Consider the following 13,032-nt stretch of genomic DNA (forward strand, 5'->3'; position numbering starts at 1 on the left):
TCTGACTAACAGTAAGTCCATCACTTTCTGCATTTTCTCTTGGGATGGGCTAACTTTAATTTGAACTAATTGTAGTTTATACATGTGGGTGGTGAGACCTGGCAGAATGGGGCCCATGGGGATGTTTACACAGCAACTGAGAGGTGTAATTCCCAGTGCAGGTAGACATATGTGCATGAGCTGTGTTTGTGCTCCTGCCTCAAAGTAGCAGCGTGGGCGGTGGCTTGAGCTAGCTACCCGGGCATGTATCCAGGAGGTCGGGCGGGATTTTACTTGCGTGTCTAGCCTGTGTTGCCCCCACACTGATATTTTTAGGCCCTAGTTCAAGTAGAGCTGAATGTCACATCTGTCTGTCTACCCAAGATGAGACCAACACCCCGCAGTTGCTGTGTAGATGCACCGTGTGTCAGAAATTACCACTGCTCCACCTCACCTTGCTCTGATATCCAAAATACCCATGAGGTTCTCTCAAGCTAACACTGGATCTCAGGATGCAGGGCCTGATATTCCAGGACTGTATTTTCTGGGTTTATATTTTGAAATGTTAATTAAATTAGGGTGTCCCACCTCTATTTTCAAATCCAGTTGGATGACAAATTACCATAGCCCCATCTTCCTAAAAACTCACCTGGCTTTACGAAAATTAGCTAAGCTGCACCACACCCCTGTGAGTTAAATCAGTAGGATTATCTCCATTTTACAGATGTGGACACTGGCACAAAGAATCATTTGTGAGAGAGAAACACTGAGGAGTTATGAGCCCCAGTGACCTTCTCCCACACTTCTTTCCTCTACATGGGAATAATTGTTGTTATACACGATTAATGATTAACACCAAGACTTAACATTGCATTTTAGCTTCTCTCTTGGTGCCCAGTGATGGGAAACCAAAGCAGCAGAATCAGTGACCTGCTCTTACGAGCCCTCGACAACCTTTCTCAGGAAAACTTGAAAAAATTTAAAGACAAACTATCACATTCTGACTTTGAGAGGAAAGGTACCATCCCCCGAGGTCGGCTGGAGAATGCCGACAGGATAGATACGAAGAACCTCCTGATGGAATTCTATGGTGGAGAGGCTGCAGTAGATGTGACCATAGAGGTTTTCACTCAGATCGACCTCCGAGATTCTGCTGCAAAACTCAGAGAAGAAAGAGAGAAAGGTAAGAGACATAAAGTTACTGTAAAACCTAGGAGTCTGCCCCAACAATCTCCCCAGGGAAGCAGCAGCAGGAGCAGAAGGAGAAAGAGGGTGATGGCAGGAATGACACATTCTAATCCCAGCAGGAATCCTGGGGGATTCAAAGCAGAGATGCCCACAGTGGGCCAGATTCTTTCACCTGCTCCACTCCCTTTTCACCACTCACCTGGCACAAGGGGAGCAGAGTCAGCCTTTAACTCTCCCTCTGAGGATATCCCCAGTGTGAGGTAGCTGCCAGTGGGTGTAGAGCCAACACACTGGTGCAGAGGGAGTGTCATGGACAGGGAGAGGTGGGAAGGAGGAGTAACTGAAATGCACCCCCAGCTGGGAGATCATTCCTTGGTGACCATTAGCAGCTAGTGCAAGTAAGAACAGCCCCCAGGCTGCTCTAACCTGTGCCAGAGCTGGGACAGAGAACTGAGGATCTGTAAATGGTAACTGATCACAGCAGAGTATGTTATCCCCAAACAGCTGGTTGACAACATGAGACATTCCTGGGGTTCCAGGCAGGATCTTTATTATCTCCAAGGCTATCTTTTAATTAAAGCAACAAATTCAGTGCAATACAAACAGCCAAGGAGCCAGCAGTCCTGCAGTTCCAAAGGCTCCAGATCGCTTTGCAGTGTCTCACAAAAGTGTAAGTGCCGGTGGGAAGCCACTCTTTAGTGGAGCAGTGTTAGAATCCATGTGCTCAGTGATGGAGCTAAACTCAATCCTGTTACAGTCATTCCTGTTCCACTTCCCTGCACCCCACGGTGACAGTGGAGCTCAGCTGGGTTGGTTCTGCCCGGGGTCCCTGGGATGGAACGCTCCAGGGCTGGCAGCGGGGCTCTCCCTAGAGGCCTTTGGAATTCACTCCCTCGGAGAGTCTCCCAGGGGACAGTTTAGTAGCCTCCAGAGCGCAATTCAGGGGGCAGTTACTTGCTTTAGACTTGCTTTAGAGCTCTGTCAGGCAGGGACTGTCATGTTCTGTGTACGCACAGGACCTAGTACAATGGGCCCCTGATTGGGGCTCTAGATCCTACCATAACTCAGTAATAAAATAATAATTATTGAGGGGTGGGGAAAGGGTACTTTGTTCCCCTAAGTTAGTAACAGATGCTTGGCAAAAGGAGTGGCAATATTATGCAAACATTTCTGGTTGCCTATGCAACTTTTAATCCAGTCAGCATTCTATCAATAACTGAATCTAGTGAAAAGCTCGGGGCTGTTGGGGGGAGGGCGGATGGGGTTGCCCCACGTGGAAGTTATCCCAAATGAGCAAATTCCGTCTGACTGTCCTCTGTGTCTGTCTTAGATCCCTAGGTTTTAAAGGCTCTCCTGAGCCACCTAGCCCATCCCTGAATGAAGGCAAAATTGTCCTTCCCATGGACCCTTTAGTTGTTTCACCTAATCTGTGTGAGAACATGAGTGTTTGTAAGGCATTCCCTCTCCCCACAAATGTTCCTGAATTGACTCTTTGTCCCAATGCCAATTGTTCTGTGTTTCTCTGACCACGTGGCCGGCTCATCATGTAAAGTGCAGACTAGTCATCAGTAGAACCAGGCAGGGGGAGGTCCGAGAAACTGAGCTCCCTTCACAGTATTCCCCAAACTGAACTTCGTACACTGACAGCTGGTAGCCATGCTCTCCTCAGTGATTACTTCATTAACACAGGATGCAATTGCATCGTTTGGCCCCTTGCTGCCTCCGTACGGAACAGAAACGCACTTGCATTGAAATACACTGTAGCTTCTTACACTGTTATTTAAATGCAATTTCCCTTTCAGAGTTTCATCAGAGTCAAAACCCATCAGAGTTGTCGGCAAAAGGTATGTGATGGCTACCCAGGATGTTACCTAAGGACAGTGGTTCCTGCTTACTCAGCTGGATACATTCCCAGGTCTATTGCTGTGAAACAAAAAGGAATAGTTTGCATGGGAACAAAATCTGTTAAGTGCCTTTCCAGGTGACACCATTAGCACAGGGTGTCCTGCCAATTCTCCAGAACAGGGAACACCGTGAAACTGAAGTAACGCTACCTATTCCCAAAGGCCATATTGTAAAGATTTTGATGGTGACTGTGGCAATAGCCCTGGAGGTGAGGAGCATTCCCTAGGATTTAATGGGCAGCAGCCAGCATCAATCCCCCGGAAATGCCTTTGTGCTGGTGGTGCTGCTGAGGTCCAATCCTGTTCCCTTCCACAAAGGGGAGAGACAAATAGCGAAGAGAAAATGACGCTGGTCTCTGATGCTGATGTTCCCATGCAGCTTCCCTGCTGCCGAGTTACAGGGGCAGCAAGTGTGTTGATCAGCCCCCCTGAGACCCAGCAAACTTTTACCAGTGTCGGACTAAGGCGTGACTTGGTCTCAGGCTGACAGCAGTGCTGGGATAGATGGAGTTGTCTTGGCCAGCTGTGCCAGACTTTCCTTAGATAAAAGAAACACGGAGGGGAAGGCAAATGACAGGATTGGGGGCGGGGGGGAACGCAGGGTGACATCAGGAGCCTCAGGCTCACATCCCGGGTAGTGTTCAGGATTTAGCCAAAGGGCAGTGATATCAGTACTCCTGCTGAGACCTCACCGGTGCTGAGCAGAGCAGGACAGTTGCCCCCTGTGTCTTACATAGGACACTCCTGTTAATACACCCCAGAATATTAACCTTTTTCACAACAGCATCACACGGTTGATTCATATTCAATTTGTGATACACTATAACCCCCAAATCTTTTCAGCGATACAACTGCCTAGCCAGTTATTCCCCATTTTGTATTTGTGCATTTGATTTTTCCTTCATAAGTGTAGTACTTTGCACTTCTCTTTATTGAATGTCATGTTATTGATTTTTTACAAATTCTCCAATTTATAAAGGTCCTTTTGAATTCTAAACCTGTCTTCCAAAGTGCTTGTAACCCCTCCCAGCTTGGTGTCATCCACAAATTGTATAAGTATATTCTCCACTCACCATCAAAGTCGTTAATGAAAATACTGACTAGTACTAGACCAAGATTGACTGTTGAGAGACCCCACTAGAATGCCCTCCCATTTGGACAGCAATCTATTGATAACTACTCTTTGAATGCATTTTTTTAATCTGTTGTGCACCCACCTTATAGTAAATTCACCTTGACCACATTTCCCTATTTTGCTTATGAGAATGTCATGTGGGACTGTGTCTCAAGCCTTATTAAAATCAAGATAAGTGATATTTATGGCTCCCCCCAATCCTGTAGGCTAATAACCCTGTCAAAGAAGGAAATTAGGTTGGTCTGGCATGATTTGTTCTTGAAAAATCCACATTGGCTATTACTTATTACCCTATTATGCTCTAAGTGCTCACATATTGAGTGTTTAATAATTTGTTCCAATATCTTTCCATGCATTGAAGTTAGGCTGCCTGGTTTATAATTCCCCAGGTTGTCTTTGTTCCATCATTAAAAAGATATTTGCCCTTCTCCAGTCCACTGGGACCTCATCCGTCCTCCATGAGTTCTCAGAGATAGTGGTTCAGAGATTGCTTCATCTAGTTCCTTAAGTATCCTAAGGTGAATTTTTAGGCCCTGCTGACTTGAATGCATCTAATTTATCTAAGTAGTCTTTACCCTGCTCGTTCCCTATTCTGGCTTTGGGGTCTTCCCTCTTGTTGTTAATAATAATTGTGTTTCCATCTGGTCACAATTAACATTTTTAGTGAACACTGAAGCAAAATAGGCATTAAACATCTCATCCTTCTAGGTATCATCCATTATTAGATCTCCTTCCCTGCGAAGCGGTGGACCTATGCTTTTCTTTGTCCTTCTCTTGCTCCTATTGTATTTGTAGAACCTTTTATTGCCTTCTATGCCCTTTGCTAGGTGTAACTCATTTTGTGCCTTACTTAGCCTTTCTGATTTTGTCCCTACATCTTTGTGCAATCCTTTTGTACTCATCTGAAGCAATTTGTCTGTCTTTCCACGCTTTGTGTCATGGTGGATTCCAGGAGGTGATGGGAATCCCAGCCATGATGGGAAAGTTCGCTCCTTCTATTTCATGTGTTCTTCTGTTCCATTTAGCGACCCCCAGACAAACTGTGTACAAAATGGGGCGGCAGCCTCATGCCATTACAACAAACTGATCAAAATACTTTGGTGATTTCAATTATAAACATTTTTCCTATTTCTAGAATCTCTTGGCTCATTGTCATGCCAACCTATGACTTTACCAGGAGCCTTGCAGACCCCTCAGTATTGTTTTTCTAGCTTAAATGATCCAGTTTGTGTCAGTTGTTTTACAAACAATTTTATATAATGGGCTGAGTGGGACTTTTATTACCTTGGGCAACTTCCAGTACACACGTGTGCAAAATGTCCCTCTGGGTCAGTACTGAGTGAATGTACTAGCCTGGTGCTGGAGGACACTCTGCTGTAGGGGCACCGTGTCTTAAGTGAGGAAGGTAACTGGAGGTTCTCAATTGTGGTAATTAAAGATCCCGTGACATTCTCTCTTGTAAACCCATGTGTCCTAACAAATTCTAGTTTATGAAGTTACATTCTTTCTACCTAAATTCCCAGTATTGTTTCAACTGCATATGATATTCTCCTCCACTTGTGACCTACCTTGCTGTGTAGTGTTGCTGTGCTCTGTCAAACAGTAGCCGGGTTTCACCAGAGGGGTGGCTGCATTTCACTGGGGATAAAGTGATGCCTACAGTCTTTACTCAAATGAATCATTTCAGTGGGAGGCCGTATTTGAGTAAGGGCTGCAGGATCTCACCCATAGTTAAGTGATTTCAGGATCCTTTTTGAAGAAGGTTTCATTATAAATGTGAAGAACCATTATTGTTGTTACAGTAGGACTATTTTAAGAGATTAGTCTGAGATTAGTCTGTCTGTTTTCTGAACTTTCAGTTCAATATTTCTAATGTCTCATGTTCCTGATACAGGTTACAAGAAGAAGTATAAAGAAGATATTAAAAAGAAATACAAGCTAATAAAAGATATGAACAGTCGTTTTGGTGACAATATGATTCTAAACAGAAGATACACAAACCTCACTATTGTAGACAGACCTCGTCAGGCAAAGGAGAGAGAACATGAAATAATGGCTGTAGGATGGAGACATGCAGAAATCATGACTGAACGAGCTAGTTCTGCAATTACACTGGCCACCCTATATAAACCTGATAAAGATGGACAAACACCACAAGTCGTTGTGCTGCTGGGAGCTGCAGGGATTGGGAAAACAATGACTGCAAGAAAGATCATGTATGATTGGGCAGCTGGGGAACTTTATAAGAAAAAGTTTGATTATGTTTTCTACATAAACTGTAGGCAAATGAACCTTCTTAATGAGCAGGGAAGTGTGGCTGACATGATTTTTAAAAATTGGCGTAATACAAATGCACCAGTTAACCACATTCTGGTGAAGCCAGAAAAACTTATGTTTATAATAGATGGGTTTGATGAACTGAGATTTTCCTTTGATCAGCCTAAAGATAATCTGTGCACTGATCCCTGGGAGAAGAAGTCAATGGAAATCATCCTGAGCAGTTTATTTAGGAGAACAGTTGTTCCTGAATCCTACCTGATGATCACTACAAGGCCAGCTGCTCTGGAGAAACTCGGGCAGTGTTTGGAGTGTTCACGTTATGCAGAGATCCTGGGGTTTTCTGAAGCTGAGAGGGAGGAATATTTCCACAAGTTCTTTGAAAATGAGAGAGAAGCAAGACAAGCTTTACGATCTGTGAAAGCAAATGAAATTCTTTTCACCATGTGCTTTGTCCCCTTCGTATGTTGGATCATCTGCACGGTTCTGAAACAAGAGCTTGAAAAAGGTGAGAATCTGACACAAACTTCAAAAACGGTCACTGGCGTGTATATGCTTTACCTTTCCAGTTTAGTCAAGCCTCTCGGCAACAATACGAAGCAACACTTACATGGAAATCTGAGGGGACTTTGCTCCTTGGCTGCTGATGGAATCTGGAAGCAAAAGATACTGTTTGAGGAAGAAGAAATCAAGAAGTTTGGCTTAGATCAAGAAAACTCTCTCCCCCTCTTTTTGAATGAGAATATTTTTCAAAAAGAAACCGACTGTGAATGTCTCTACAGCTTCATTCACTTAAGTTTTCAGGAGTTTTTCGCAGCTATGTCCTATGTCCTAGAGGAAGATGAAACAACAACAGCTTCAGGGATTCCCAAGAAAGATGTGAAAACTTTGTTAGAAAACTATGGAAACTCTAAAAATTATTTAATGTTAACAGTGCGATTCCTGTTCGGGCTCTTAAATGAAGAAAGAATGAAGGACCTGCAGAAAAAAATTGGGTGTAAATTTTCACCTAAAATTAAGGCAGATTTACTGAAGTGGGTTCAAGTAAACCAACAAACAGATTTAACCTTGCCCCATGTTCATGAGGGGATTTATCAAAGTTATCAGCTTGAGTTGTTTCACTGTGTGTATGAGATGTATGAAGAAGATTTTGCAGTTAATGCATTGGCTCACTTCACTGAACTGAAGTTAAATCACAATAAATTTACTCAGATGGATCAAAGGGCTCTTTCATTCTGTGTAAAGCATTGTCGTAGTCTGGAGTCACTTTGTATGTATGACTGTACATTTAGCTTAGAAGACCATGAGGAAGAACTCCCTAGACGACAAAAGTGGCTACATCAGTAAGTACTATCTGAGCTGAAAAATCTGTAATTTCTTTAACAGATTAAATGTTGTTTTCCCTATGTCTTGATAACTAATAATTGGCTGAATGACCTATCTGAGAACAATTCTACTGTTACTGTAAGATAATGATACAGTTATCAGACTACCGAAAAAAATGACCTTTTTTTTAAAAAATCATGATTGTTTGGTCTGCTTTGTCCTCTCAATGACTGAAATGTTTGCTGTACTGTTTTGTGTACAGATATGAACGGGGTGAGACAAAAGAGCGGGGGAGGGAAGCCTGCTTTGTGTCAACGGTTGTACAAGGAAGGTTGAGAGCTGCTCACTGAGACCTTCCATGATGAGGAAATCACTAGGAAACAAAACACGCTTCCACATGCCCGGTGTACAACTAAGGCACCTTTATAGTGGTAAAACTGCATCCACCTTAGGGATTGTACTGGTTAGAACATTTTGGTAAAAATTTGTCTCCTAACCAAAATAGTTATAACAGTACTAAAACCGTGTGTTGATCAGGCCTCAACTGAAAATCAGCATGTAGTTTTACTGTGCTATTGTGTGTAGAAGGCAGTGTGTTTGAACAGTTCGCTGATATTAAAATAAAAATTCAGAACAAAACCAAAACTTGAAATTTCCCACAAAATTCTGAGTTTCAACCAGCTCTAGCTGCAACCAGAAGACGGGTGTCGTCGCCACCAGACTACGCTGCAGTGCTTTAAAATAACAAAGAACAATTGTTTTCGCTAGAACTCTTCACCACAATTTGCTGCATGTGGATAAAACTAAAATTACCATTTAAAAAAATCAGTTTTACATAGGATCTGAAAAATATTTCAGAAGTTTCTTCCTATCAGTATAATTGGATTTTAACAAACAAAAAAGGTGCATTCAATAATTGGTGGTGTGTCTCGGTGTTGGTATTAACAACTGCTTGGCAGGTCTCCAAAAACCATCCTAACCTGACCTACCATGTCTCGCACATCTTGCAAGACTGTCACGTGTCCACATAACCAGTGCAACGTCATGCATGGGAGTGTGGAGTTTTTTTGTTTTTTTCTGGATGAGCGAAGATGCCACAATACCCAGGAGCTTAGTAGATGGTGCATTGAGGCTAAAGGCCTGTAAATTCTAATCCCAGCTGTTTTCTTGGCTGCTCTTGATATTTCTCTGCCTTTTTCATCCCTTATTAACACAGGCCTCAAAACCCTGCCTTAGGGGAGGTATAACTATCACTCACCCATTTTATAGCTAAGATAATGGAGAGATTGGTAAGTTCACTTCAACAGAGCCGAGGATAGAACCCAGGCCTCTAATAGCATGGATCTCAGGCTCATCCATTTTGGCACCCTGCCTATAAGGTGAAAAGAGCCAAAATATCTCTGTGTGTAATCCACAGTCAGACAGATTTCAGAGTAGCAGCCGTGTTAGTCAGACAGAGTGGCTCTTTGTTCTTGTCTAGTGACTAGATCGTACAGCGAGCGGTTCAGGGATCTCTAATAGCCTCTGTTCTCATGGGAGTGTCCTTTAAATCAAGTGACAGATGCTCATGTTTTGAGGTTGAGAGCCCAGGACCACTCCCTGCAGATCACGGCCGGCCAAATCAGGCAGGGAACAAACCTGATCCTGGTCTCTCACATTTCAGGTCAGTGTCCTAACTACCCAGTTACAGAATCAGTCTCGCTCTCTCTGGCCCAATGAATATTTAAGGATTTGCACAAAGTGGAATAGCTCCAACAGAGAAAAAACTGCTAACCGTGGGGTTATGAGCTATTCTGGGATGAGATCTCTCTCTCTCCCTCTCCCCACAGGTATTAAGGAAAGTTTGTTGAACATTCTCTAACCAGTTCTACTGAAGACAACCCAAGCAGGAGGGTTGTTGCAATGGCTCTGCTGTCTCTAACCAGCAGAGCTTAGATTCCTCCCAGAGCAAGGAAGAGAACCCAGCCTAACAATCCTGAAACCCAACAGGCTAGTGCTGGGGATTAAACACTATTCCCCGCTAATAAGGATGTTGGTGGCCCCAGAATGAATTGAGATTGGTCAGTTCCAGGCCCCACCTCACAAACTCACCACCATGTGTTGCACTAACTAGTAAATGATCACGTTTAGTCTAATGAGCCGAAGTTAGGAAGCAGGAGTCATGTGCACCGGCTGCCCGGCCATTGTCAAGTGTGTTGCAGGATTCACAGCAGAGGTGAGTTTTCAGGGGGGATTTGAAGGAGGCTATTGTAGAGGAGTAATGGAGTTATGACATGTTCCTCCCTGGCCCATAAGGGACAGCAGGGGAGAAAGCATGAAAATATTATGGACTAATGGGTAATGAAAGCTGGCGTGGTCGGCAGAGTAGAGGCAGAGGTTGACATCTTGATAGTGTACTACAGTTGACAGACAGGGCAAGGCTAAGCCATAAAGGGCTAAAGGGTAAAGATGAGTAACTCGTGTTCGATTCAGTGGAGAAGGGGTGGCTAGGTCACCAGGAACACGTCTCCCCAAAACAGTGCTGCCTGCACTGGCTCCCTATTGACCAGAGTCGAGTTAAACGTGGTTGTGCTGACTCTTTTCAAAGCATTGCACGGTGCTGGCCCCAGCTGAGAGAGAGAGAGAGAGAGAGAGAGAGAGCTCCTGTCCCTCCATGACAGTGACTTGGCCTGGTGGCTTTGTTCCACAAAAAAAACCAATCTGTTGACAAGGAACGAAAAGCTCATCTCTGCAGGAGACTCAGTTGTCTCAGCTGTGGTGCCACAACGGTGGAACTCACTGCCCAATGAAATAAGAATGGAACCCCTGCCCACACACACACACACACTGCCTCAAAACTAAATACAAACCCTACGTCTCTGACTGAGTTTTCCCACAAGAACCAGCTCTCACCAGCATTGTCACTTTATACATGTTCTTTAAAAATAACCTTAGTGATAACCACGCTCTTTCCTGCTGGAGGGGAGATGTCTTGTGGAAGGCACTGGGACACTACGGTGTTGGATGACCTTATAATAATCTGAGTCTTCAGCATAAATTTGACCATCAAAGCCACATTTTGAATGAAATTCCCCAGTGTAAAGGTGTAAGTGGAGAAAAGGAGGGGCCAAGGATGTGTCATAAATATAAAGGGAAGGGTAACCACCTTTCTGTATACAGAACTATAAAATCCCTCCTGGCCAGAGGCAAAACCCTTTCACCTGTAAAGGGTTAAGAAGCTAAAATAACCTCGCTGGCACCTGACCAAAATGACCAATGAGGAGACAAGATACTTTCAAAGCTGGAGGCGGGGGGCGGGGGGGGAAGGGTCTGTCTGTCTGTCTGTGTGATGCTTTTGCCGGGAACTGATCAGGAATGCTCTTCATAACTCCTTAAGTTTGTACATAATCTAGCTAGAAATGTGTTAGATTTCCTTTTGTTAAATGGCTGGTAAAATAAGCTGCGCTGGAAGGAATGGATATTCCTGTTTTTGTGTCTTTTTGTAACTTAAGGTTTTGCCTAGAGGGATTCTCTATGTTTTGAATCTGATTACCCTGTAAGGTATTTACCATCCTGATTTTACAGAGGTGATTCTTTTACTTTTTCTTTAATTAAAATTCTTCTTTAAAGAACCTGATTGCTTTTTCATTGTTCTTAAGATCCAAGGCTTTGGGTCTGTGTTCACCTGTGCAAATTGGTGAGGATTTTTATCAAGCCCTTCCCCAGGAAAGGGGGTATAGGTTTTGGGGGGAAGATGTCTCCAAGTGGGCTCTTTCCCTGGTCTTTGTTTAACACACTTGGTGGTGGCAGCATAGAGGGTTCCAGGACAAGGCAAAGTTTGTACCTTGAGGAAGTTTTTAACCTAAGCTGGTAAGAATAAGCTTATGGGGTCTTTCATGCAGGTCCCCACATCTGTACCCTAGAGTTCAGAGTGGGGAAGGAACCTTGACAGGAGCCCTGTGGGGTGCCAATGAAAGGTGGAGGGGGTTGGGAGGATGCAGCACATGAAATACTGACTAGAGAGGTAGGAGGAGAAGCAGGAGAGAACAGACTCCTGAAAGTTGAGGGAAGAAGAGATTTCAAGAGGAGGAGAGTAGGCAAAGATGTTAAAGGCAGTGGAGAGGTTGAGGAGATGGAGGACCGAATACAGAATCTGAACTCTGGTTAGGGTGAGGTTAATAAAAACTAAGATGGCAGCTTCAGTGGTGAGGAAGCCAGACTGGACAGGATGACAAAAGACAAGGGATTTGGCCTGCTCTCCTTTTACCCACCATCCCATCCTATCTTCTGATCTACCTTGTCCCTAATACCCTTCCACTCCTCATGTTTTTCCCTCTCAAACTCTGGTCCATTTCCTTGGTAACATATGTGTGATTTATTTGCCCCCATGATAAAAAATCCTTCCTGTGACCCCATTTGTCTCTCCTATTATCACCCTGTCTCCCCAAGTCTTCTACAACTGCTGTCTAAGAAAGACCTGATTATTAGAGCTGGGCAGATAATAATAAATATTTCACTCAGTGAATGTTGCCTTTTTCACAAATTATCCAAACAATTTTATTTTTTTTAAATATTAATTTTTCTAAATTATTCATTTTGATTGGACACACAGGTCATAGATATTTTGGTTCTGTAAATCAATTAACATAAATACGAGAACCAGATTTCTAGTATGAATGCTCAGGATTACAAATACAAATTTGGTTTCACAGGAATATTCTGTAATAGTGACTTAAACGTGTTGCTTCAACAACATTCCTGTCTGCAAATTCCCGTTGCTAGAATATTTGGAAAGCACACAATAAAGATGTGTGAACACAGTGGAAATAAATTCACTTTAAAATTCATCAGAATATTCTTGAATTTTAGTTGTTTAATTATTCATCCAGCACTATTTCTTATACAGATGCTGCTTTAAAATTAACTTGCCATTTTACACATTCTGCTGTCAGGAACCAATGAGCTCCATTTCTGGTTCCTCCTAGGGATGTAATTTCACTAAGCGTAACCCCAATTATACAATATTGAATAACAGTTGTCATACTTACAATTTTAAGCAAATACTTATATTTGGTTTTTAGCTTTGTGGGCAAATGAAAGACAGCATTCCTAGTTAAATAAACATGATAATTTCTATTGTATCTCCAGAAATCATACTGAAGTTACTGGCTGACACACAAGAATAAAAGCTCTGGAGACACTCCCATTTGTCTGAGTAGTTAGAACTGGGTTTTAATATTCAGA

The 13,032-nt window shown here is 43.2% G+C and overlaps 1 protein-coding gene across 2 annotated transcripts in view; it reads left to right on the forward strand.

Annotated features, from left to right (window-relative positions):
- The first annotated feature begins 874 nt into the window (after positions 1 to 874).
- LOC141988750 (NACHT, LRR and PYD domains-containing protein 3-like) overlaps positions 875 to 13,032 on the forward strand; it is a 48,844-nt gene continuing 36,686 nt past the window's right edge. For both annotated transcript variants that reach the window (XM_074954685.1, XM_074954684.1), the window contains exons 1-3: positions 875 to 1,162; positions 2,970 to 3,011; positions 6,101 to 7,826. In XM_074954685.1, the coding sequence (XP_074810786.1) occupies positions 880 to 1,162; positions 2,970 to 3,011; positions 6,101 to 7,826 (2,051 nt within the window). In that variant the 5' untranslated portion in view covers positions 875 to 879. The remainder of the gene's footprint in view (positions 1,163 to 2,969; positions 3,012 to 6,100; positions 7,827 to 13,032) is intronic.

The sequence above is a fragment of the Natator depressus genome, chromosome 6, assembly GCF_965152275.1.
Source record: "Natator depressus isolate rNatDep1 chromosome 6, rNatDep2.hap1, whole genome shotgun sequence".
NCBI classification, from domain to species: domain Eukaryota; kingdom Metazoa; phylum Chordata; order Testudines; family Cheloniidae; genus Natator; species Natator depressus.